We start from the raw sequence: 27,888 nt of genomic DNA, 5'->3' as shown, positions 1-27,888 counted from the left end.
CTTTAATGAATTGCTGACATGTGATTACGGCATTGGTGAGTGTAAAATGTAGAAGATATCCGGTCTAAAGTAGTTCTCTTTGAAAAATTCAGAAGTTGTGTGACGGAGATTGTGGCTTATTACTTTATTTTTGGAGAGGAGAAGGAGATATTTGTTTAGACTAGATTACATTTTACTATACATCTTTTCGGATGTGAACTTTTCCTTTTTCTCTGACTTTCTACTTTCTGTATATTTGAAAAACAACAAAGATCATTATTAACAAAAAAAAAAACAGTTTTGCTCTCTCTCTCTCTCTCTCTCAATATATATAAATATGTACGCACACAACACCAATTATTAGCACCTCTCTGCCCCTCCCCGTCTCTACCTCTGGTTTCGGCCGTGTCTGTCTTCTCGAACATCCCAATCTCTTTCTTTCCTTCACGATCTTCTTTGTGCGCGCAGCTTTTCAATTCAGATTCTTTACTCTGTCTTCTGTTTCTATTCATATGTATACGATATGTATATATTCGTTAAATATATGTGTTTCTTGTGGTGAATATTCGATCTCTCCCTCTCTCAATTGTCCTCCCTTTTTCTTTATTTGATTCCGTTCCCTTTGATTTAAGAGATCAGAAGCTCTCTCTCTCTCTCTCTCTCTCTCTCTCTCTCGCGTTGGCTGTGAATGGAAGAAAAGGAGCCGGTGTTGGAATTATAAATAGTAGTAATTGTTTGGAGTGATAGTTGTAGGAAGAGGTCATAGAGAAAGATCATGTTGTATTTGAAGCAGCCAAAGTCAATTGTATGCTGTAGGGATCGTTGTTTCCTGGAGACTATTTCGATGACATAATTCACATCTTATATGCACAAATATTATATATATTTGCATGCTATTCTGATGATGAAAGGTCCCTTACCCAGAGCCTGAGAGCCCTCAGAGGCTCGGCTGGGGAAGGGGTTTGATCTGTAATATTTATCGATGGCGTCGCCAGAGAAGGAGTTCGCACCCTCCTCTTTCTACTCCTCCGTCGTTGATGAGCCCCTTAGTCCTCCTCCTCCTATCCATGCTTCTATGCACAAATTCAGGCTCTACGAGACTCGATCGGTAATCTTTCTCTGATCCCATTTGTACATTATTTTTTAGCGTCTGTCCTTTTTTTTTTTGGTTTTTTCCCCCCTTTTCTTCTTTCATATGCAATGTGCAATAGACTTGTACATTCGTTTTCTTTTAGCATTTGTATTTGTTTTGGTATTTCTCAAATTCCTTGTTCAAATGCCATAGTATAAAGGAAGTGTAACCTACGGACTTGTTTTCTCACTCCTTTTTACAAATTACTTTACATGAGATGTAAATTTGCCATTATTTTGGAACAACTTGTTTCATCTTCTGGCAACTTTCAATCACTAGGCGTTTTTAATTTATTTATTTTTGCTTATGATAGAAGAGTCGTAACCTCTCAGCTACCTTATAGTGATTGAGGACCGCCCCAACTGGCTGGACTCATTAAATTCGACTATCTATTGAAATTGTCATATCATTTAATATATTCTTTCTCACCCATTTTACTATTAATAGATTTTGTGTTATTACTTTCTTTCTTTCATAAACATATATTTATCAGCAGCGTTATCATGTTATCCTATTAGAAGCATGTGAAATATTTTGTTCGTGTCCCTGTTATATTTAAAACAACCAAGACAACGTTTTATGCTGCAGAACTTTTACATGATAGGAAGGGACAAGAGCAGAACTTATTGGAGAGTGCTAAAGATTGATCGGCTGGACCCTTCAGAGCTAAACATCCAGGAAGATTCTACCACGTATACGGAATGGGAGTGTTCTGACTTGCTAAGTCGGATAAATGAAGGAAATAAGTCCACCGGTGGGCTAAAGTTTGTCACTTCTTGTTATGGAATTGTTGGTATGTAGATCCTAGTTTGTTTTATTTATATCATAATAATTTAACAATATTATGATGGCACTAAATGGTGGCTTGCTGTTTTCAGGGTTTATCAAATTTTTGGAACCTTATTACATGTTGCTTATCACAAAAAGAAGACAGATTGGTGTAATCTGTGGCCACACTATATATGCTGTCTCCAAGAGTGAGATGATTCCGCTTTCAAATTCTACTGTTCAGTCCAGTATCACTAATTCCAAGAATGAGAACAGGTCTTTACTCGCTTCTGCATATAAATGCCTTTTGTCCATGGTACTTGTGGAGGGAACCGTGAATGTGACTTGGCTTTGTCTCTATTGTGTGAAAACTAGTTTTTCTGATATAGTTCATCCTTTTTTGATTTCCCTTTAACCTTTTGGGAACAACCTATCTGACTTTGGACCACATTCTCATATTTCAGCACTTTTTTAATGCACTTTAAGGTATACAAGAATATAGTAAAACCTTGTTTTTTGAATATCTTTTAGTCGGCATCCTTGGAATTATTTTCATATCTCCCAGGTTTTAATCTTTCTCAGTGATGGCATGAACTGAATTGGTAAAGTATTACACAGTAGATTACTTCTTTGATTGGTTGCTTGTAGAGGCCATGTGTTGATGAAAACCTTCAAATTGCAAGCAGAGCTTGATTCCTTTATGAGTTTCTGTATACCCATCTGCATACAAAATCAAATTTTATAGGGCAGAATAATGCTTTATTCTACTGAAAGTTCCTTATTAAAATTTGCATCTTTCTTTTTCTCTTTTCTAAACAATTGCTTTATCCCTAATTCTCTGTAATGTTTTTTCTTCTTATGTTGGATTGATGGCTTAGGTACAAGAAGCTCCTATGCATGGTGGATCTCACAAAAGATTTCTTTTTTAGCTACTCATACCATGTTATGCGTAGTCTTCAAAAGAACTTGTGTAATAGTGAGACTGGCCAGGTTATTGATGAAACCATGTTTGTCTGGAATGAGTTCTTGACTCAGGGAATCCGGAATCACCTCCAGAATACTCTTTGGACAGTTGCTTTGGTTTATGGCTTTTTTAAGCAAGTAAGGAATTCTAATGTTTTTGATGATCTATCATAAATAATTAAATAAGGTAGGTTGGATGGGAAAAGTCAGCACAATTTCACATGACACTGTTGTGGCCTTTGATAGATTTCTTTTTCTGTTTGGAAGTTTCTTGGAACTTATAGACTCTCTTTATGCGTACTAGAAATTGAATATATTAAAATTATTTTTCAAAAAAAAGAATCCCAATTTTTACAAACCTCTGATGCTGTTCATGTGAAATCTCATTCATTAATTGAAGCCCTTATCTTTGAAAGTGGTATCATTTAATAATTTGCTCTCTATTGGCGATGTCGTGATATTCCTCTCATAAATGTGCTTTTGGTTTTAGGAAGTGAATATTATGCAGACAGATAATATTTCTTTTTGGGATGCATCAGTGCTTCTGATTATTGCTATTTTGCTGTTTTAGTAATTGCTGAAAGTTGTGAACTTGCTCACTTTTGAATATTGTCTATCTGAGATGCAGATAATAATTTGGCCTTTCTTGAGCTACTTGATTATTGCTATTTTGCTGTTTTATTGAATATCTGATGGATTCTTGCTATTTGATACCTAGGCAACACTTCCTATATATGGACGAGAGATCAAACTGACCCTCATTGCAAGACGGTCCCGTCACTATGCAGGCACCAGGTAGGAATGTATACATACTTTTCAGATACACCTTGTGCATGTATAAGAATCACTCTTTCTTTACATGCTTTGTCAATGGTTTTAAAATTATTACTAGAAAGTTGTGACTGTCACATAGTTGTGCAGTCTAACTTGGTTAATGTGTTTGTGCGTCATGACTTGTATAATGTGTTATCTGTTTACCACTGTTATCAATAAAGATTATGTAATATGGTCATAATCCTCGTTAAATATTGACCTGACATGGAATAGAAATCCTCACTTGTTTACTTCTTATTTAGGTATCTGAAACGAGGTGTAAACGAGAAGGGCAGAGTTGCTAATGATGTTGAGACAGAACAGATAGTGTTTGAGGATGTTCCAAAAGGGTTTCCCATGCAAATAAGCTCTATTGTCCAAAACCGAGGATCAATCCCTCTTTTTTGGTCACAGGAAACGTCACGCTTGAATCTTAAACCAGACATTTTATGTAGGTTTTTGCATGAGTAGCAGCAGCTAATGTTATGCCACATATTTCTCCAACTGACTTTTGCTCTTTTCCAGTGTCAAGGAAGGACCAAAATTATGAAGCCACCAGGCTTCATTTTGAAAATCTCGTCAATAGATATGGAAACCCCATTATTATTTTGAATTTGATTAAGGTGGGTTTCCTTGATTGATTGATGATTTTGTTGTTTGTCGACATTGTTATTTATTATCTTCATGGCAGCATCATCACCATAATCATCACCATCATTTTTACTTTGTTTTTATTTTTTTCTTCTTCTGTATTTAGTGCTGGACATTTTCTTAAGGAGAAGACATTTACATTTAATGAAAGAAACATAAAATCCAGATATTAATACATTTGCTCATTTGTATTTGATGTATTTTTTGTTCTAGGAGAAATTACGTTTTCCGCCCCTGGAGTATCATCATTTTCAGTTTCTACTGTAAAGTACCAAGTTTAGCAATATGTACTCTAAATACCAAATTGTCTGCAATTTCACCCCCAGTCAATATTTGACTAGTATGCAAATTACCAAAATTTCGTAGTTCAAGGGTGCAATTTTTTTTTTCTTTTAAAAATAAAAAGATGGTAATTTTGGGATGCAAAATTTAATTTTCCCTTAAATGTTAATGTCCCTTACAATTTCTTTTTGAATTTTGGCAACTAATAGACGCATGAGAAGAAGCCTCGAGAATCCATTCTTCGTACAGAGTTTGCTAATGCCATTGATTTCATCAACAAAAATTTGTCAGAGGAGAACCGTCTTAGGTTTCTTCACTGGGATCTACAGAAACATTCTCGGAGGTACAGGTCTAACTAGCTCAGTTCTGGCTCTTTCTTCTTTCAATAATGCTATTTCTTTGTGATTATGGAAAAATGCTTTTCTTTCATTGAAAGTTTGAGTTTTACTGCAAATGTGTATTTTATCCCCTTCAATTCCAGAAAAGCTACAAATGCATTGATACTTCTGGGCAAAGTGGCTGCATATGCATTGACGCTAACGGGATTCTTTTATTGCCAAGTAACACCAACCTTTGGGTGTGATGAGCGTCTAAGATGGCTTTCCTCTGAGTAAGTTTTCTGCTATCTCATCCCAATAGCTTCCAGAATCACTTGTGTGAGTTTGATCATCATGAATCTTCATGCATACTTAAACTTGCATCAAGGAAATCAATGAAGTTACATTTGGAAAGTGAATCCTCAGAGGTTTTGTTCCAATGGTTATCTGATCATGTCATGAAGTTATCATATTTTTAGACTGACTCTAATGTTTTTACTAATACTGTTGGTATCTGATGGTGGTTGGCATTTGAGAATTGATTCAGGAATGTGGATAATGATAGCTTTTATCCCCAGACACACTGCAGCTATGATAATGAGGATAATGATTACTTAGAGAGGAAACTCAGTGGTGCTGATAATGGTCCTTGTAACGTTTCTAATGGGAAACACTCTGTCAAGCCACCAATGTTACAAAAAGGGGTGCTCAGGACCAATTGTATTGATTGCCTGGATCGCACGAATGTTGCACAATATGCTTATGGATTAGCAGCTCTTGCACACCAGCTTCATGCTCTGGGAGTGACAGACAACCCAAAGATAGATCTTGATGATCCTTTAGCAGATGATTTGATGGGGTTCTATGAAAGAATGGGTGACACACTTGCTCACCAATATGGTGGCTCAGCTGCTCATAACAAGGTAATTCTCACTTTTTATGTTCCTTCTAAGTTCATATTGCTTAGAAATTTCAATATTTTATGTGTGATGTGATGAAATTATTACGTCACTGTAACTGCCACTGCCACTGCCACTGAGTCACTTGGAGGTGCTCAGTGTGTGTGTCGGTGATTGCACTTCTATGATTATACCTATCCAATTCTTGGTTTTCTTTGATAAGTAATCTCTTTCCAAAAAAATATACACGTCACTGTCACTGCCACCAAGTCACTTGGAGGTGCTCAGTGTGTGTATCTGTGTATGTGTTTGCATTTCTATGATTATACCTATCCAATTCTTGGTTTTCTTTGATAAGTAAATGGCCTTCAATTAAAAGGTGCAAAGGAGGCACAAACCTGGTATGCAGGAAGCACAGAAAAGATTTGATACAACACAATAGGAAGAAGAAAGCTAACTCCTAAAATCCAGAAAATCCAAAAAACTAGGCAGAGAAGAGAAAGCAAAGCAATGAGAAGATTCCATCCAAGCATAAAATGTTTGTAGGACCAACAATTTCAATTCCAAGACTGATGACCCTCACATATCCTTTACTCCTCTCCCTTGGGGACACCAGACTAGAAATTAAGGAGTAATACTCCACAATCTCACTAGTAATGCCCACTAAATTGCTCTGTCCAACTAACCAACATGTCAGCCACCAACTCAGGCATGCTCTAGTCATCCCAAACAAACTAAATACAGGCATCAGCATTCTCCACTCAATGAAATGGACTAAAAGATGGCCCCACAAGCAAAATTTTCCCGATCTTTCTTTGCATTTTTTATTACTTCTTAAACACATTTCATCTCTGAGGTCCTTGATATATCTTTGGTGGAGTCGAATTTTTGGATGACACCAATTGATATTCTCATTTGTTGGTGATCATAAGTGGAATTTTTTTCTTTTTTTATTGTTTGAAACATCTGCAATGTTAGGGCCAAATGCAATTTCCAGTGTGACCACTGAAGAATCAATTTTGTAAAAGAGTTCCGCTTTGGAGCTGTCATGACTGTTTTAGGCCTTAGAGCAGCAGCCAATAACACACTAACATCTCTGCAGTGTACAAAATAAAACCATGAGGATCATTACATCAGATTATTACCTAAAATATTTCCCTTCTCTTTGTTGCTACCTGCTGTCTCACAAATCAAAACTCATCCAGTCGCGGCCCAGCCATTTTGATGCCAGGCAGCTTGCGGCCACCATAAAAACTGATTTATGGGGCTTTCATTTTAAAAGAAAACCTGTAGTGGATGAATCTTTTCTCCATTGTGGGCTTTTTTTCTCACTTTTTTTCTATTTTTTTCTTTCTTTACCTGATCTATCTCTTTCTCTCTCTCTCTCTGTGTGGTCAAAAGAGTCACATTCTTCTTCACTACCATCATCATCCTCATCAACAAGGAAATGATGGAGTTGTAATCTTCTTCCCAATACCAAAGCTGACTTCCTCTTCAAGATCAAAGGAAAGTGTGAAATCATCAGCACCAGATCAGTGAAAAAGACCATCAAAAGTGAAAAATTAAGTCTACAATACATGAACAGTATCCATGCATCAGATTCACAATTAGTACAAAACAAAATAAAACTGAGATTGGCAAAAAGATTTGGAACAGTATGGACACCATAGGGTGGGAAAATTGATGAACCATACCAAGTCACCACGAGCCACACAGAGAGAGAGAGAGAGAGAGAGAGAGAGAGAGAGAGAGAGAGAGAGAGAGAGAGAGAGAGAGGAAAGTAGAAGAAAAGGCTTGATCTTCTGCACAATCTTCTCCACTACAGGTTTCTTTTGAAGCAGGTAATGAGAGCAGAAAAGATGTGCCCGTTGACAGGCATTGTTGCTTGTCAATTGCCGATGAGAGAGATAGCGAAAGAGAGAAGTGTTTTCGATAGAATGCCGATGTCCCGTCTTCTCTTTCCCCAATTTCTTGGAGCATCTTGCGAAGAGGGTTTTCGATAGACTGCCAATGTACCAGCCCCCAATCAGAAGAGAGATTGGGGGGGGGGGGGGGGATGGGAAGCTTGATGTCGGTGGTGATGGGCAAGTGTTGGATCTGGAGACTGCTGGTTTTCAAAGGGGTGACGATCTGGGTTCGGTGTGAGAGAGACGAGGTGAGGGGAGGGATCTGATCTGGTTTTCGAGGGGGTGTGGATCTGGGTTCAGTCAGAGAGAGACGAGGGTAGGAGAGAGATCTGGCTTCGGTGCGGTGCAGACCCATTCTGGGTTTAATGGGTGGGCTACATGGCAGAAGCACATTGGAGGCTGATTTCAGCCATTTAATGGACGCACCGGTTAGAAGTTATTCTCTTTGTAAAATCAGATCAAGATAATATGGGATGTACACTGATTTAATTTGGATCTGAATCTTTCACAGGCCCTATTAGTAGAAATCCCATCATAATGAGTCCCTTGTGAGAATCAAATCCAGAACTATATTGGTGGCAAAACTGTATTATGGACTAAAATAGTTTGCTTTGGATATCTGTTCTGTTTATTTTTTGGAAAGAGGGGTCTCTATTTTCAGAACTTTATAACTTTGAGATTATAAACTACTCTTGACTTCAATGGGGGAGTTGTTGCCCTAGTTGATGAGACCATCTCTGTGTAATGATGAACACTTGCATTTAGCATCCACATGTAATCCTAAAACATAATGCATGCCTGCCTGTCAAAACTTAAACTAGATGTGATTCTGCATGTGTAAAACAGAATAAGTTACCTGGAAGGAAAGATTCAAGTCTTTAACCAAAAAACAAGACTAGGAGACTAAGCTCCTCATAATTTGATATTTGAACTGAAACAACAATAATTTTTGGGGTTTTGATGGTGGACTATGCAGTCTAGTTTGACATGGTTACTACTTAGGGACCTGGTTGTGGATCAGCCATTGACACTCTTATGGGTATTAGGCATTGTAGATGACTTTGCCTGCTGAATAGAAGAAGAAACTTCTGCTTCTCTCCTACTATGTTGACTAAGTAATCATCTAAATCTTTACTAACCTGCTTCATTTGCTAACTTTTGAACTACTGGTGCAATAGATATTCTCTGCAAGAAGGGGTCAGTGGAAAGCAGCAATGCAGTCTCAAGAATTCTTCAGAACTCTTCAAAGATATTACAGCAATGCCTATATGGACGCAGAGAAGCAAGATGCAATTAATGTGTAAGTCTTGATTTTGCAATCTCATCTTACTTTATAGCAACGTTTCTGCTAACATAATCTCATGTCTGCCAATTGTACTATGTTCTACACGTTGGAAATGTATGTCAGTGTGATTCTCTAGTTGGGGCATCTGTTTTCAGTGCTCCGGCACCATCTTGGCTCAAATAATTTATCCGGTAGCCTGTTCTATGTAAAGATTTGGTGGTGGTGAGATGATTTTTAACGAGTGGAATTTATGCAATTTTATTATGTGTGAGCCTTTGTAGCCCACTGGTATATGTCCTACTTAGTTAGCGTGGTCCACTGTTTGACCACATTATGGGTATCAGTTCAGGGAAGAGCTGGGGGTGGGTTTGGCATCTGGTTTGGCTTTAGTCCTTGTTTTGATTCCACTGCCACCACTTGTTGATATGAGGAAAACATTAATGCAGGGTATTCCTTTCACTTTAGATTTTTCTGTATTAAATTTCTTTTCCAAATAACTTGTGCAGATTCTTGGGTCACTTCCAACCACAACAGGGAAAACCTGCTATTTGGGAGCTGGATTCGGACCAGCACTGTGATGCTGCGAGGAATGGGCATACAAATGTAGGTGAAGATGGAAGGTAAGTATTGTTGATTAAAGTTGGCTTGCTACTGCATGACTACTAGTATATGTGCTTGTGAGAGTTGATGTCAAAAGTTTGATTTGATGCCAAAGATGTTTTGTATCATCTAAATAACATGCAAAAATATGATTATCATTAATGGCATGTAAAATATACTTCTCAGTGATGGCTTATTGTTTTGATAGTATGGGGTAGATGCTGATAAATTTTTGGACTAGGGCTTTAATTAGCTCATTTGTGAGTTTTGAGGTACCTTTTGGGGGGAGACATTTTGTTACTACCTTAGTACTTCAGCTGTCTGAATGTTCTTCTTTCCTTGCAAATAATTTCAATCGTAAAAATGATTTAATTTTTGGGATTTGTATACCGCAGAAGATGGTAAATGTCATACAAAACTGCAAATAATCGTCGACAGCATGATTTAACAGTTCATATCCCACATACTAAGTGAAGTCAATAGATCAGAAGTTTGGGATTAAAGTTCATATCCCAACTTTAATCAAGATGTGTTTTACAGAAGTTTGTTGCTGCGGTGTAGTTGATGCTTGTTGAGTACATATTTTCTAGGTCAACTTTTAAATGATTGGATTTTATAGATTGCTTGTAATTCTAGAATGTGTGCTGCATGTATTGCTGAATTGCGAATGGTTACACTGACTTTAATCAATATACATTTTACAGAAGTTTGTTGCTGCTGTGTAGTTGATGCTTGTTGAGTTATGTATTGTCTAGGTCAATTTTCAAACGATCTTTATCAGATGGGAACATTGTTTGCGAAAGCAGTTCACCCATGTCAGCCACAAATCCTTCACATGTTTCTAAATCAGTTCTGCCTGCGCGATCACAAGGTGCAAGCAACTTTCTATCTGAGTCATCACCAGAAATTTCAGCTTGTGAGAGTGATATAGCTCTTTCGAGGTTTGGTTACATCACTTTGTCTTTGTTGGACTCTCTAAAGTCCTTTCTCACTTAGTTTACCTGAATTTTCTTTTTTGATATTCCTTCAGCGTGTACATTTTTTTTTTTTTTTCCGATTTTTCAAAAGATAAAGTATGGAAACTACGCTTCTCATTTGTATATTTCTTAGACTTCAAGAGTATCGTTAGAGAGCTGACAATAAATTTTCCCACTTATTTACCGATAAAAAAAAAAAAAATATCCCCAGTTACAGACAGAATGGTTGGAAGCTGCTAACTGGAGTAGGTTCAGGGTAAATGATAAAAGGATTCAATCCTCAAAGGTGTTTTCCAAAAATTACATTGCAGAAAAAAAATGTGAATATATTTATTAAGTTTGTACTTGATTTTCTGGATTGTCGGCCATCAAATAATTTTCTGAGCTGGTCGAAAGACAGGCCAATGCCAGGTTAAGCGGGCCACCGGTCTATGATTAGGTCCATGTGCTTCTGATTGGTTAGGGAGCTTTGGTTGCACTTTAAAACATGTTTGAGAGTTACGAAATATCTATTTTGGTTCATGCCTATAACCTTGTCTTGTGTGTCGGCCTGATTGACACTTACACTGTGTATGTTTGAACAAATATGTAATAAGTTAGTTTATGCCATCTTATTATTTTATGTAGCAATTAATTGAATGATATTACCATTTGTTTTGTTCATATTTGTGGAAAATCATAGTGAACAAATTATGGGTAACATGGTTTTCTTTTGGGATACATAAGCTGATGTTACGTAATGATTCCATACCTGATTTGATTCGTCTTTTGTTCCCTCTTTTTGCAGGTATACCCCATCAATGCCTCAGCTTTTTGAGGATATTCAAAGAGATCGATGCCTTGAAACCAATCATATTTACTTCTCAGAACATGGAGATATGTCCAACTGCTCAAATTTTGTTGACCTTGACTGGTTATCTTCCTCTGGGAATTCGTGTGAGGAAGAGCAATTTGAGAGGTAATTTTTTTATTTAGTTCTATGAAAGTAAGCCGTGTTATTAAAATTTTTGCAAAGTCAACGACAATAAAATCATGTAGATCTAGGCCATTGCTGATAAAGAAAGCTTTTAGTTCCGCCATCGATCTCTGTCTTCGAACATCTGTTCATTGCGCTGCTGCCACATTCCACTACAGAATCATTCTTAGCTCTTGCAATGTTGTACACATCCGAGAGCACTTAAGATCCCTGTCTCTATACCATTAATCATGCCAGAATCTAATCTTAGCTCTGTTTCCCACCTCTAATTTAGTATAGTTACAAAATATTCTCCAATTTTTACATATGTTCTTCCTTAATTCCACCCCATGAGAGGTCCTTGGACCTCATTATAACACCATTGACCCTACAAACATCCGTATTTAGAATCTACTATATTGCTCTCTACAGAAAATTATTCAGTACTATTGGAGTATGAATGACGTGAATATCACAAAATGGGATGCCATTATTTGCTTCTATAAGCACTAATTTTTAATGGCATGTTATCCTATGAGAGGAAGAAGAGACCACGTTAAAGTATCTTGGGATTACGTGATAATTAGTTACCCTCTGCAAGGCCTCTCTATCATTCTGATAACGCCGATGTCACTTCCCCCAGAATGCATGATTAAACAAGAGCAGGTTCCGAAATCTCAACCCGCCCTTAAAGATAGGAGAATATACCTCGGTCCAAATTTCCATATGAAATTTGACATCTTCACTTAAAACCACCCTATAGGAAGTCCCTTTGTAGTTTCTCTAGGCAATCAACTGCACTAGAAGGAAGCAGAAAAAGATGCATGAAATATCTAGGCAAATTAAAATGTGTTCCTGACTAAAAGACTCTAATATTGGAATTATATCTGAAGAAGTTAACTTCATCATAAGTGTCCACAGGTCATTGATGCTCACAAACTATCCAGTTGCCGGGCTATCAGCAGAAAATGTTGTCGATGGAGTGATAGGAGAGGCTACCTCCTCCACCAGTGAATATGGATCCAGCATGAAAGTAAGAACACCTCCCCCTCCACCAACCCCCCCACCCCCCCCCCCCCCCCCCCCCCAAAAAAAAAAAAAAAAACTTTTTAATATTCGTAGCCTTGGTGTAGAAGTGTTATTCGTTTCTGTATGTTGACAGATCTAGGTAAAAGTTGCAACTCTTATGGGATTTATATATGTACTGATTTATTGTAGATCAAACACTGGTAAAAGCTCCCTCCACCAGTGAATATCTAGTAGATACAAGATATCAGTCATCTCTTTTATTGTCATCTTTCTTTTAATCAAATACACACTGGTTGAGGACCGATAGCTGATTTTTGGCCATAACGGTTTCCAGAGTGGACTGTGCTTATAGTTCTATTGATTTGAGCTTGAATTCTTGGTTCGTCCAATTGAGTACATTGTTCGCTAGGGAGGTTGGAGAACGCATTCTGAAGTCTAATGTTGCTTCTTTCCGTGTTATGTTATTATGTAGGGGAGGGAGCAGACTGAAACAGAGCTGTCCTATGGTACTGGACAGAATTCCGATGTTCTCGAGGAATTTCCAGATATCTTTGTGAACTGGGTGAACTATGGGGAGACACTCTGTAGCTGAAATTAGGGGTTAACTTTTTCCTCCTAATTCGATATATTTTCGCCCTCGTTTCTCAGGCTGCTGTCAAGTTGCTGATCCACGGAGAAGAGACTGTAGCTCTAGAGAGAGAGAGAGCGAGGGTAGCGGGAACAAGAGAGAGAGAGATCAGATGCAGTAAAACCGGCATATTTTTTTGTAAGATATTTTTCGCACGAAGCATTGTGTTCCGTCGGAGACTCGATCAAAAACCCGATACCAAAGTACAAGAGTAAAATAGGCAATAACTTAAAATCATTTTTAGGAGCTCCTTGTAATATTTTTCTTGTTTCTTGTAAATATTGAATCATTGGGCTCGCCATAGCTCCACTTTTAACTAAGAATTGCAGGTCATTGATTCTTTTGTATTGGCTTCACGTTTATTTTGTGGTCAACCTCAATTTCAAGCATCCCGCGATCCAGGTATTCATATCACTCCACGTCTTTCTGAGTGTCTGACATGCCTAGTCGTAGGCCTGAAGACATAGCCGAGGACTTCTGTTCATTTAAGTGGACATTTCTATAATTCCCACGAGCCAGCCTTTTTGTAAGTTTCTTCACAATCCCATGTATTTCGCAAAACCCCAAGAAATTTGAGAATACATTATGCGCTTTAGCATAAGAGGAGCTGTGCTTAGATAAAGATCTATCATTAAACCTTTTTTGTTTTTTTTTTTCCGCCTTTGGTCCAAGATTAATTTAGAAAGAGTAATCAAATCAACGTTAATCCTCCTGGGATTATGATTCCACCATTGACCCTTAAAACTAAAACACTTCAGGTCTCGTGCGAAGAATCAGCTGATTTCAGGAGAATAGAGGCAAGCAATTACCCAGCGCCATACAGATGGGTGAGCAATTATGCATGTACACGTATCAATACTGGATGTACACAGCAATGCTGGAGTCAGGACCCTTATCCCAAATATTCTACACAACTCTGATGAGAAAGCTCTTGGAAAGAATAGAAAATTAGTCCAAGGAGTCCGACAAAAAGTACCTTCACTGGGATTCATAAATTTAACCTTACAATATAAGCCGAAAACAATATAACAAGAGAGACGCAAGTTCTCCAAAGACTATCATCTCATACTCATGAAGAAGAATGTGACGATGATGTCAGGACTACCTTCGAATGCCAAAGCTGCTTGAGAACCTAAGATTCCTAGTCTGCACCGGAAAGGTCAACCCATAATGGGAAAGATACGGGTTATGTGCTCAAATGGGACGGTATCTGCTGTGTTTTTCTTAAGTTCAGGATGGTTGAATTCATTGGGAGGTAGAACAATGAGTTGGCCCCTGCCATTACCTTTATCAAGAACCCAACCAGAATTCACTACCTGGTGCTCAAGGAATTTGTCCAGGGATAGCCCTTCAATGTTGATAGCCTGTTAAGATTCGACCAGGAATAAGAAGTTTTACATAGAAAGATAAATGTAAAAAGCGGCAACAGGCTGGAAATTCCATAATCTCCAGGAAAGGCTTCATGATTAAATCAAATATAGGGCAATTATTAGAATCAAGACTAGACCAGGTTATTGGACTGCAGAACAACAAAAGTAAAATGCAATAAAATCACGACAACCTCTCCCTGAAAATCATCAGCGATGATCAGTATGCGTTGCTGTAATAAGCAAAACGGGCATTATCCATGTACACAAGGAGTATAAATACCCAAACAGAAAAGGTAAAAGGTCCAGACAACTCTTGAAACCGGAAAGCAAAAAAGTCAAGATGACCATCCAAGGACCATTGGTAAAGAGAGCATTCACCCCCACCACCATCTTCCTTCAGGCGATCATAATAGATTTTAATGGACTAGAGTCCCCCATGACTTCCTTGGATTGATTTATCATTCAAAGTAGGTGTTTTTTCTTGTATGCAACCCATATGCTTGGCCTATACCTATTGTTCTTATCAATAAAATTACATTTACCTTCACAAAAAATCTCCCAAACCATGATTGGTCATTTCTCTCCATATACACAACAAAAAAGAAAATCATATTCCGCAAAAAAATTGTTCTACTAGCTACCCGTAACGACCCAGTTCAACATTTCTAAGCCTAGAATGTGGGTAATTTTTTTTTTTTGGCCTAAATTATGCATTAATGGGCCAATATTTTTGGGAAGCTCAATTAATATTTATTGGATAATTTTGAATAGACCACAGGCCTAAGATTTGGTATGGTGAATTGAGGATTTTTAAAATGGGTTAAAGCCCAATGGGCCTATATTTAATTTGGTACTAGGCCCAAAAATTTATTTAAAGCCCAAAAGTATTTATTGGACAAGTCAGGCTCATGTTGGAATTTATGATCGACTGATTAGAGTTGTCAATGATTAAGCCCATGGAATAAGCCCAACCCGAGACTCATGGAAAAGGACAGTTACAAAGAAAACCCTACATATATATATATATACCCATGAGTCCAGCATGTATAAAAACCCATGCTATGCATGTATGTCTTCACCTTCAACCTAGACACTAGGGTTGCCGCACTGCACACACACCCCTCCCCACAAAAGATTTCCTCAAGCCGCTAGCTTCTTATCACACAGAACAACAGCCTGAAGGAAACACCATGCCGAGCAAGCCTCCCACAGTCAAGTTCCACCACCATGAAACTATAAGCCCTTGCCAGTCCAATAGCAAATCAAGAACCATTGCCCAACACCTCCCACAGTCAAGTTACACCCCATGCCCAGCAGAGGACTACCAACGCAACCCCTATTTATATACAATGAAAACAGAGCACATCCCATCCTCTAAGCACGACAAACCAGAAAGCCCGCATCCCTCCTCATCCCATCCTCTTGTGTGAATTGCATTTATGTCCAGTGGATATTAATTTAGATAAGGTTTGGATAGTGAGGTGAGATGAGATGCTTTTAGATTAAAGTTAAAAGTTTAATAAAATATTATTAGAATATTATTTTTTAATATTATTATTGTTTTGGGATTTGAAAAAGTTGAATTATTTATTATATTGTGTGGGAATTTGGAAAATGTTGTAATGATGAGATGAGATGAGTTGAAACCATCTTTGTATCTAAGCCTAGCCGACTTGTATTTTTTTTTTTTTGATCGGTAATCAAGAAGTTTTATTCATCATAAAAGGCAAATCCCAAGTACACAGGGCATGTACTAGCCGACTTGTATTTTACATTGGGCTTAATTTTTATGTTTGGCTAGGTTTTGTTTATTTCAGAACACTATTATAATACTTTAAGGTGGGCTTAGTGCTACTTCATGTTAGCCTAGAAACTCTATTTTTTTGGGGGAGACATATCCTTGATTTGGTTCTCATTGCCAATGAGTGCTTGGATCATTGGCTGAAGGAGGGAGTTCCAGGTAGTCTATGCAAGCTTGACAAAAAAAAGGCATATGATCATTCATGTGAATTGAGAATTTCTTTTATACTTGCTCGGGAGGTGTGGCTTTGGTTATAGGTGGATTTCATGGATTCGACATTGTGTTTCTATCACTCGCTTCTCGGTGCTAGTTAATGGCACCCCTGCTGGATTTTTTAACAGTTCTTGTGGATTGCAGCAAGGTAATCCATTGTCTCCTTTCTTTTTGTTATTGTTATGGGGGCAATTGGCCGGATGGCAAAGGCTGCTGTTGAAGGAGGTTTTCTATCTGGATTTTCAGTGGGTAATGGTACTAATGGCTCTATCATAATCTCACATCTTTTATTGGCAAATGATGCTCTCCTTTTTTGTGAAGCGGATCTTGGCCAGATTCAAACTTTACGAACACCTCTGTTATACTTTGAAGCCATGTTGGGGCTTAAGGTGAACCTTAGTAAGTCTGAAATGGTTGCAGTGGGCGTGGTGCCCAGTATCAACAGCCTGGCAAGCCTTCTGGATTGTAAAGTGTCTTCTTTGCCCATGAAATATTTGGGCCTCCCATCAGGGGCAACTTTTAAGGCTAGAGACATTTGGGATGAGGTTGAGGAGAAAGTCAAGAAAATGTGGCTGGCTGGAAACAGTTGTATTTATCGAAAAAAGGGGGGGGGGGGGGGGGGGGGGGGGGGGGGGTCAGCACACATTAATTAAGAGCACTTTATCTAACCTCCCCACCTTTTTTTTTTAATCTCTATTTCTTTTGCCTGCAGGGGTGGTGAATATGATTGAGAAGTTATTTTGGGCTTTTTTGTGGGGTGAAGTGGGGGAGGAAATGAAATTCCATTCCATCTTGTTAATTGGAATAAAGTTTGCTCCCCAATCTTGAATGGTGGCTTGGGAGTGTGCAACTTGAGGACTTTCAATAAAGCTCTGTTGGGGAAATGGTTATGGAGACTTGGAGGGGGATTCACTATAGAAGGAAGTTATTCACTTTAGACATGAAGTGCTTGGGGTGCTGGTGCTCCAATGAAATGGGGTGGTATGGCGTGGGCTTATGAAAATTTATTAGGAGGGGATGACAGAGTTTCAAAAATTATATATGTTTAGTGGCTGGAGAGGGTACCAGAATTAGGTTTTGGCAAGATGTTTGGTGTGGAGATCGCGCTCTTGATAGGGCCTTTCCAGCTCTCTACCGTATTGCAGTTAACAGGGATGCTTCTGTGGCGGATCAGCATGTATTTTCTCATGGTTCTCACTAGTGGAATGTCCTATTTAATAGGGATATTCATGATTGGAAATTGCAGACTGTTTCAGAATTTTTCAGATTGATATACTCCACGGGAAATACCACAGCTCAAGGGGATAGGATGCAGTAGAGGTCCAGGGGCAGCAAGAAGTGTACAGTCAAGACGTATTACAAAATATTGGCATCAAAAGGTAATGTTCATTTCTCGTGGAAGAATATTTGGAGGCCTTTTGTGCCTTCCAAAATAGCTTTCCTCATATGGATTGCTGCTCTTGGAAAGATGTTTTTGATAGGTATCAAGAAATTATATTCATAGAAATAGGGAAAGCTCAGATACACAGGTAGTATACATGACAAAAGACCTAGCTAAAGGTTACAATAGAAAGCGGGATCTATAATAGACCTCCATAAGGCCTCAATTTCGTGTTGGCACCTCCACAACCATTTACCCAAGGCAGCTTGATTTAATTTTGTCAAGTTGCGAATCCCCAATTCTCCCCCAGAAATTGGAGTACAAACCGTTGACCAATTAACTAGATGAAATTTGAACTCTTCCCCCAATTCACTCCACAAGAAATCCATTTGTAACTTCTCAATGTGGTTAGCTACCTTTGTAGGAAGAAGGAACAAGGACAAAAAGTAGGTGAGTAAGTTTGAAAGAGTGCTTTTAATTAAAGTCAACCTACCACCTTTTGACAAATATAACCTCTTCCAAGAAGCCAATTTGCAAATCCTTCCAAATCCTTTCAGATTTAAAGGAGGCACCCAAGGGTAAGCCAAGATACTTTAGAGGTAGAGATGATATCTTGCAACTCAAGATGTAGCTAAATTCTCCGCTTCGTCGATAGCCCCCATTGGCACTAATCCAAACTTTGAAAGGTTGATACTCAAGCTTGATGCAGCTGCAAAACAAAGGAGTAGTGCTCTCAAGGCTTGAATGTGTCTCTAAGGCATGCACCACAAAAGATGAGTGTCAACGGCAAATAGCAATTGGGAAATGTTAAGATCACCATTCCCCACCGAAAAACCAACCCACCGTCCACCAGACCTTCAATCATCTTACTAAGAGTTTCCATGACAAATAAAAAAAAGTAAAGAGAAAGCGGATCTCCTTGTCTCAAGCCCACCGGTGAGCCATTCACCAAGATAGAGAAATGAACTGAAGGGATGCAAAATTCTACCCATTTTTGCCATTTCCCCCCAAAACCACTTCTTTCAAGTTAAGTAAGAACTACCAGTGGACATGGTCATATGCTTTCTCCATGTCTAGCTTGTAAAGTAACCCAAGTTCTCTAGACTTAAGTTGTCCGTCCAAAACTTCATTTGCAATAAGGACCGAATTGAGGATTTGTCTACCTTTGACAAACGCATTTTGCATCTTCGAAATTAGTTTTTCCACCATCGATCACAATCCATTCACTAGCACTTTGGACATAATCTTATACACCCCATTCACAAGACTAATGGGACAATAGTCTCTAACATCCACATACCCCACCTTTTTGGGAATGAGTGCTAAGAATGTAGCATTAAGACTCTTTTCAAATCTAGCATTAGTATCAAAATCATGAAAGACTTGCATAAGATCTTTCTTAATCACCTCCCAACAAGCTTGAAAAAAACCCAAAGTAAACCCATCCATACTGGGAGCCTTATCACTTGCCATACCTCTAATTACTCTACACACTACCTCTCTAGCCACTCTGCACAACGTTGGTCTAATGCTGAAAAAGTCAAACCATTCACTTTTGGTCGCCAATTGTGCTCTTCCGATAAGAATTGTTGATAATACTGCTCAATATGGCTGTTGATGACCATCTGATCCGAAGAAACTGCCCCATCTACCATCAGTGTATTAATAGTATTGTTCCTCCTGTGGGAATTAGCCACCCTGTGGAAGAATTTCGTGCACTTATCTCCCTCCTTAAGCCAGAGCGCCCTTGATTTATGTCTCTACGAAATCTCCCCATGAAAGTTACTCTTTCAAGTTCAGCTACTACCTGAGTCTTGCCAACGTTGGTCTAATGCTGAAAAAGTCAAACAATTCACTTTTGGTCACCAATTGTGCTCTTCCGATAAGAATTGTTGATAATACTGCTCAATATGGCTGTTGATTACCATCTGATCCGAAGAAACTGCCCCATCTACCATCAGTGTATTAATAGTATTGTTCCTCCTGTGGGAATTAGCCACCCTGTGGAAGAATTTCGTGCACTTATCTCCCTCCTTAAGCCAGAGCGCCCTTGATTTATGTCTCTACGAAATCTCCCCATGAAAGTTACTCTTTCAAGTTCAGCTACTACCTGACTCTTGCGAATTTTTTCAAGTTCAGAAAGTATTCTAGCCTCCTCTCCTTCCAAACCTTGTAGCTCCTCCACAAAAGAGCGCCTCTGCTGAAGCACATTGCCAAAACTTGTTCATCCCATTACTTCAAGTCTTGTTTCAGCACTTTCAACTTTTTTGCCATTATGAAACTTGTAGAGCCTTGGAAATTGTAAGAAGTTCACCATTATCTGACCCTATATACAAAATCGTCAGTTTTAAGCCACATATTCTCAAATTTAAAATACCTTCTACCCCCTTGGATGCCTTCACAGTCTAAAATGATGGGGAAGTAAGTGATCAGAGCATAACTGGGGTAATCTTCCTTGAGCTACATCCAGGAAGCGTGACAATTAGGAGTTAACAAAAATCTATCAATCCTCGACCAAGATGGAAATCCTTGGTTGTTGGACCAGGTAAACGTGCCTCCTGTTATTGGAATGTCCATAAGCTTTTGTTCTGAAATGAAATCAGAAAAATTCCTTGTGGTTGAAGTGATGTGAGATACACCCAATCTTTCACTTGGAAAGCGAGATATGTTCAAGTCCCCCCCAATGCAACTTGGTAGCTCCCACCAACTAAAAAGTCCTGCCAATTCTTCCCACAATAGCCTTCCCTCCGAATCAAAATTTGGGCCATAAACTCCAACAGATGCCCATTTGAAGCCATATTCTAGATTCACAAAAGAGCATGCGACAGTGAAGTCACACATTCCTCCACCCTTTCCACCACCCTTTTACCAAACTGCTTTGCAGCAGTGGAGCTCCCTGCAAGTCCTTCATTGTTCTTTCCACCCATCATTGCCTCCCTTTTCCAAGCGCCACCCATCATAGCCTCTGCAAAAGATTGAGCCTACTTCCCCTTATCTATCATGCTAACCAGTTTTGGAGCCAACACCGACGTCTTGTTCATAGGCATAGCCATGGATAGAATGTGCTTCATTTCCATAGAAAGACTCTTCCACCCATTTCCTTCCATGCCTACTGGAATTGCTAAGAGACCTCATTGCCCACTTCTACCATAATCTATAACTTCTAAGAGTCATCCAAAGTCGTTTGAATGCCGGTGAGCAAACAGTGCCTTGGCAGCATCACGATACATGTTGCAGCACTCTTTTTTTCCTTCAGAGAATGAACATTCTTTCCACTGTGTTCGCAAGCCATTGAGCGCTGGCAAGACTTAGTACCAACTCCTTAGTGAACCTCCTATTCTTCTTAGTGATACGAAGATAGTGTCCCCCCTCCAATGGAAAGACAAAAACCTTTTGTCTCTATTACTAGATGTTTAATCACACCCATTGACAAAACTGAATCACACAAAAACCAGCTCGCTGCAGAAAACTAAATCCAGCTCTTGGGAAGATTTTGACCACGAAAACTTGAGGAAGAGGGGGCTCATTGTGATGGATTGATGCTATTTGTGTAAAAAGCATGGAGAATCAGTGGATCACTTATTATTGCATTGTGAGGTGACAAGGGTGCTGTGGGATGAGATCTTTAGAAGAGTCAATGTCACTTGGGTAATGCAATTGAGGGTGGTTAATTTATTAGCTTGTTGAAAGGAGATTCAAGGCTGTCCACAAGTGGCGGCAGTGTGGAAGATAATTCCGTTGTGCATTATGTGGTGTACTTGGTTGGAAAGGAATGCGCGGTGCTTTGAAGATAGGGAGCGCACTTCAGGAATTTTTTGTGCACACATTATTGCTTTGGTTTTCAGCCATAGTGCTTAATGGATACAATGTTCATGATTTCCTGTCCTTAAATCTATCGATCCTAGAATGTATTTAGGTGTTCTTTTGTATACATCATGTATACACGGGCTATGCCTATTTCATTCATATCAATAAAATTTACTTCTTATTAAAAAAAAAAAAAAAAGTCTATTTTATGAACTGAATATTTCCATTGTTATTTTATAGCTTTAGGTAAAATATATTCCCTACTAAAGTATAATTTGAAAGTTAAGATATGATATTTAGTATTTAAATTAATTGTATGATATTAGCATTTGAAAGTAAAGTTATATTCCATAATACATATCTAACTAAGTAGGATATTATGACACTTCTTTCTATGAAAGTTAGTGATGTTTAGTGTTTTGTATAGGTGACAGGCTACAAAGTAAAATTCAGGATGCAATGCAACAAGGTAAGTAGCATGATCATAACCTGTATGTGTGCTGTAACTGTTCTATTTTGCAAGTGAAAGGAGTTGTTTACCTATGCTATGTACAACCAATTCAAGGTTAGCCCCTCTTTATGAACCATAGATGAATTTCAACAATATGCTTGTGAATGAAATTATGTAGGCTATGCTGAATTGTATGTCTGTTTCAAAATGTTATGTTATGTTATGCAATGCTTATGTCATGTTATGTTATGTAATACTTATATTAATATACCATGCATATAAGTATGACACACCATGAAAATTCATGATGTCAACATGTTCACATGCATTATGATATGTAAAAAGTCATGTGAACGATAAGTAAGCTTTAAAGATTGGCCTTATGTTATGAGTGGATGTGCAAACCATGGACCTAAGCATGGTCCACCACATGTTATGCTATGATGTATGCAGTGACATGAACTTAACTGTGCTTCAACATATGCTATGCTATGATGCATGTGGTGACACGAACCTAAGTGTCTTCCACCGTACGTTATGCCATGATTTATGTGGTGCCATAGACCTAAGTGTTGTTTAACATATGAATTATACAATGCCAATGATCTAAGCATGATTCACCATATGTATGCTATGATGTATGAGGTGCCATGGACCTAAGCGTGGTACACCATATGTTATGCTACGATTCATGCGGTCAATGACAGTTGGACTGATGCATATATGTTATGATGGCCACTAAGTGAAAGACAAGATAAATAAGTCATGCATGAATCATATGAAATTTATGGAGTCGATCACTCATTCATTCATGTTACATGTATTGCCATGATTATTTCTTGAATTCCACCTAGTTACTGATTAATGATCTATATGCTATGTGTAGTATGCATGACAATGCATAAAAGTTTTCAAAGTTAAGCCTAATGTCAAGTTAAGTTAAGTTTACATTATGATGTGCTATTACTGAGTTTTCAACTCATTTTAGTTTGTTTTTATGTTTTAACTACCCCAAGTAATGATCTTTATGAGGAGGGAACTGCGGAACGGGACTTGGGCCAGAGAGACGAGGCAAAGGCCTAGATAGTTTATGACATGCTAAGTTTCATGACTAAAGACTATCTTTGTTTATTTATGAAATTTTTTGTTCTAACACTTCGCTAAGAAGAAAAACTTTTAAGTCATGGTTAGTAGCACACCAGTTCCCCGAAATTTTTTAAATAACTACATTCATAAGCCTTAGGGAACGAGGTGTCACACTACCAAACTCCCTTCTCTAACACGAAACAAGATCCACTACACTATGAGGAATAACCCAACCCAAACCAAATATGCTCATGTTATAAATCCTGCAACCTTGAAATGTTTGTTTTCTATTCTTATGCTGAAATATATCCTTTTTTATCATCCAGACATAGATTCCTATTTTTTGATTGGTAATCTAGACATAGATTCCTAAACAACACTAGCACAACCATATCAGATAGAGGGAGCTAGCCTACAAATACAATCACATTGTGTGCTTTCAGACAACATCAAGGCATACCTCAGCAAGCACAGGTCTGGGAACCTTTTGATAAGTCAAGGACAGGACATGAATTGCATAGGCTTGGATTGCTTGCTCAAAACCTGCAATTTATTTTCTTATAAGCAATAGGCTCGTACATGAAGAAAAACAGCTGCAGAATCAGCAGGACAAGAATGATAGAAACAGTAAAAAATGAGTAGAAAGAATAATGTCATGGGCCAGAAGAGGTGAAGATACCAAACACAACATCAGTTTATATGCTTATGAATATTTCATACATGCACCTTTGATATTTCGGTAGGATCAATATAATCCACAAATACCCAACAAATATCTAGGATTTCATTGCATTAGCTACAGTGCATTTTAATTCAATGTTATAACGTGGATATTATCAGATTATGCAGGTCTAAAACGATGCGAAAAGTTTAATATCAGGAACATCTGGGACTTGTACAGAACTGCCTTTTCTTCCAATATGTCAAAGGCAATTTCTTATGAGTAAGCACAGCGCCCTATGTCCTCTTCATTATTCTGTAACATATCTTTTATAAGTAAATGTGAATTTTGTTGATAATAACAATAGGCATACCCCAAGTAAACAGGTAGGTAGAGAGTGATATTCTTCCTAAACATAATCCTCGATAAATGGAACAAGTATATTTATCCAACTGGATAATAGAAATATCCGATAGCATATACCATGGACATACACCAATAATTACTGCATCAAACCTTTTACTACCTGGCACAGCTTCAACAATATGACGACTCTTAGCTGCTTCATCCCAGAACTGATGGAATCTTCCTGTCTGCATACAAAGTCGGTAAGGATACATCCAGATTGGATGCATGGCATACACGAGTCAATAAACACAAAGCAAAAAAGCATACCTCCAAGTAGTGTGAGAGAACAATAAGGGTCTTGAACTGCTCCTCCATTTGCTGGCTCAATCATATGAAAGAAAAAAGGCAACATCTTACCATTGATTGCTATGAAGAAGCTTTTTGTTAAAAACCAGACCCTTGAGACCAGCCCAAAAGTTTAAGTAAACGAACATCAAAATCAAATAATAAAATTTATATGCATCCATTTAGAAGCTTATGAAGACAGAAGAATTAAAGAAATGCTCATCTGAAATATCAGAAAGCCCATTGAAACTTATTTATACATAATTTCTCTGCATCTGTTATACGTGTATATTTTTAAAATCTACAGCAGCCGATAAACCATGCCTAATGTAATGGTTCGAATGAGTTACCACGCGCTCTGGAATCAAAAAGAGACAAAGGCTGAAATCAGGAGCTGGCATTGCCATAAGTGCCTTCACCAAGATGCGAGAAACAATTTGGGAACTCATTCGCTCTGGCTCAAACTGCACACAACGCACAACATCAAAGTTTTTCACTTCTCTTTTTCTTTTAAGTATAATAAAACCAATCACATATATGTGTCTGAGTAACATATATTCTATATAGATACTACGTATATATATCACAGGTTACCTGATAAAGACGAAGAAGACAGAGATTGGCACTAAGGCTGTACGTTTGTGACGATACCTGAAAATTACACGCAACAAAAAGTAGTGTACATTCACGGAAAAGAACCATCTTTGTTCGATTCATTACGATGCGAGGAGATCTAAATGACTTACAAAGGAGTGATTAATTTTAAGTCAGAGAATTGAATCGGAACAAAAAAGAATGGAGGGAGTTGAAGGGGAGGGGAGGGGATACCTGGTCGTTAACGTAGTTCTCGAGATCGGGAAGGATGTCGGGATTGTAGGGATTCACCGCCACCAGTTGCTCTACCGTGTACTGCTGAACCTCTCTTTCCCTCTCCCTTCCCATTTCTCCCCGTTTCTTTTTATTCCGACTTCCTCACGAACCCTATATTAAGAAGCTCTCTGTAGCTTCAACACCCGCACAAAGAAAGAGAGAGGATTGGTGTAATTGGATTCCGAAACTACTCGTATACACGGAACCGATCTTAGGGTTTTAGGCGATACTTTCCCATAACCTCAACGGTCTAGATTGGGCCCCAAATTAGCGTTAGAAAGTCTAATGTCTATGCAATCATATGTAGGACTGTTGACCCGGCTCGAAACCCGGATAAATAGATTCTGATTAAGGTTTCGGCATAGGCCAAAAGTCGATTTTATAAAACTATATATACCTGATTCAAACCCTTGTATGAAATCCGAATTCCGAATTATAACTCGGTTAACTGAGTTTGTATATATGTTTAAAAAAAAAACCCTTATCTCTCTCTCTCTTCTTTACGCCGAAATCAATATGAGTCTCTCCGAAACCCTAGCCATCATCTTCATCCTCGTGCCGTCATCTTCCTCACGTCGCGACATCGTCTTCATCACTTTGCTGTGTGTTGTTTGGTCAGTTATTCTCCTCTTTCTAGGTCTTGCTTAAATGTTTTTTTACCATGTTATCTTTACTTTGTTCAAAATATCTGGTTTGTTTGGATTGTTTTTGCATTTGAAATGGATTAGATTGACAATTTTTTTTAATGTAAATTTTGTCTACTATATTTTGTAGAGAGTTGTCCTTTTTTTTTTTAGTGTAAATTTGATGCTTGACACTTTTGGGTATTTGTTTTGTGTCTATATGAGGGCATTTAGTTCTTGAATCTTCTTTGAATCCTCTCCGCATGAGTAAGCATCTCTCGACTCTGCTTTTTTTTTTTTTTTTTTGAATTTTTTGGGTCATTTGATTTTAACATTTGACACAAGTCTCACTCGAAAGTTCTAAACCTCTCTTGGCTTTGAAGTATCTAAAACTTACACTCCAAGTGTGTCTTTTATCCCTGTTTATTAAATTTGATAAATTTAGATCTGGGGCAGTTTCCAGAAGGAGCTGATTTTTATTTATTATGTATGAAATCTAATTGCTAGCTATTTTTTCTTTCTTCTATTCTAGATGTCAGCTGTTTAATGAACATGCACCCCATACATGTTTTGTCATTCGTTGTCAGAACACACACACACACACACTTATATAGTATTTATATATATATATATAATAACTGAAATGGAGGTGCAATAAGCTAGCTAGCTCATGGAACCAATCAAGAGCCAACATATATATATGCATTTCTAATGAAAAGTTGAAGTTGCAGTAATGAATTTAAAATTTTAAATACCTTTGAGGAGCTATCCAGTTTCAGCTTATTGACCAAATACTTTATTAACAATCGAATTGTCATCCTTTCATCCCTGAACCTGGATTTGAAAGCCAAAACTAGGACTATTCATTCGGGTTCCGACCCGGAAATTCTAGTAGACCCAAACCGAAACCCAGATTTTAAATCCGGGCTGGAATCCAGACCGGGTTATCCCGGATCAGAAACGGGCCAGAACCAGAATGAATCCAGGTTTTTCAAAACCCGGATTCCGGGTTTCGGATTAAACTCGTCTTTTTTTTTTTTTTTTTTTTAAATCTGATAAATGTATATGATATATCCAATATTTTATTTTTTTTATAAAAGACAACATTTCTTCTTTCTCTTTCTTCCATCGACGCCGCCTCTCTTTCACCATTTGTGCTTCTAGCCACCGGTACCGTGACACTGGGCAACAACATTTGTGCCCTTGATCAGATGCCGAGGGACAGATTGACCCCATGGCCATTCGCCCCACCCAGCCCGCCCACCCATATTGAAACACAACTAAAAAAGAACAACAAAATCCAAAACCCATCCCAGTTTTTCACCAAATCTACCGATCTCCAAAACCAAACCCAGTTTTTCACCAAATCCGCCGATCTCCAAAACTCATCCCAGTTTTTCACTAAATCTGCCGATCTCCAAAACCCATCCCAGTTTTTAACCAAATCCGCCGATCTCCGAAGCCCATCCCAGTTTGTCTTCTCATCGAGTTGTATGTTGATGTGAGATTCCTGTCCAGCTGGGCGTGCAGATGGAGTAAACCGAGTGCAAAGTGTAAGTGCGGCTAGGGTTTCGTATGTTGAGAGAGAGAGAGAGAGAGAGGGAGGAGACGGAGACGGGGTCACAGGAGATGAGAGTGAGGCGAGACAGATGAGAGATGAGAGCTAGGTTTTATTTTTCAATCCCTTATATACACAAATCCGGTTAACCGGATTTTGAATATGAAATTTGGATTTTTTACCTGAGTT

At 38.3% G+C, this 27,888-nt stretch overlaps 2 protein-coding genes across 2 annotated transcripts; one reads left to right on the top strand and one right to left on the bottom strand.

The window, feature by feature from the left end:
- Window positions 1-303: 303 nt before the first annotated feature.
- LOC122307741 (phosphoinositide phosphatase SAC3-like) lies at window positions 304-13,528 on the top strand. The gene is made up of 16 exons (XM_043120814.1): window positions 304-1,087; window positions 1,700-1,904; window positions 1,990-2,155; window positions 2,758-2,980; window positions 3,561-3,637; window positions 3,919-4,106; window positions 4,181-4,278; window positions 4,798-4,931; window positions 5,070-5,198; window positions 5,453-5,828; window positions 8,890-9,011; window positions 9,503-9,616; window positions 10,352-10,537; window positions 11,361-11,531; window positions 12,450-12,561; window positions 13,030-13,528. Exons 1-16 carry the CDS (start codon window positions 962-964, stop codon window positions 13,147-13,149), a joined length of 2,547 nt encoding a protein of 848 aa, XP_042976748.1. The 5' UTR covers window positions 304-961; the 3' UTR covers window positions 13,150-13,528.
- Window positions 13,529-13,977: 449 nt separating this feature from the next.
- Window positions 13,978-25,781, bottom strand: LOC122307742 (eukaryotic translation initiation factor 3 subunit K-like). Its single transcript, XM_043120815.1, has 7 exons — window positions 25,477-25,781; window positions 25,243-25,299; window positions 24,999-25,112; window positions 24,631-24,681; window positions 24,482-24,548; window positions 23,755-23,837; window positions 13,978-14,549 (listed from the first exon to the last, which is right to left on the bottom strand). The coding sequence occupies exons 1-7, from the start codon at window positions 25,588-25,590 to the stop codon at window positions 14,346-14,348; spliced, it is 690 nt and encodes a 229-aa protein (XP_042976749.1). The 5' UTR covers window positions 25,591-25,781; the 3' UTR covers window positions 13,978-14,345.
- Between the last annotated feature and the right edge of the window lie 2,107 nt (window positions 25,782-27,888).

This window comes from Carya illinoinensis, chromosome 4 (genome assembly GCF_018687715.1).
Source record: "Carya illinoinensis cultivar Pawnee chromosome 4, C.illinoinensisPawnee_v1, whole genome shotgun sequence".
Lineage (NCBI taxonomy): Eukaryota > Viridiplantae > Streptophyta > Magnoliopsida > Fagales > Juglandaceae > Carya > Carya illinoinensis.
Note: the sequence above shows the minus strand (reverse complement) of the source record. Positions and strands in the feature narration are given on the sequence as shown.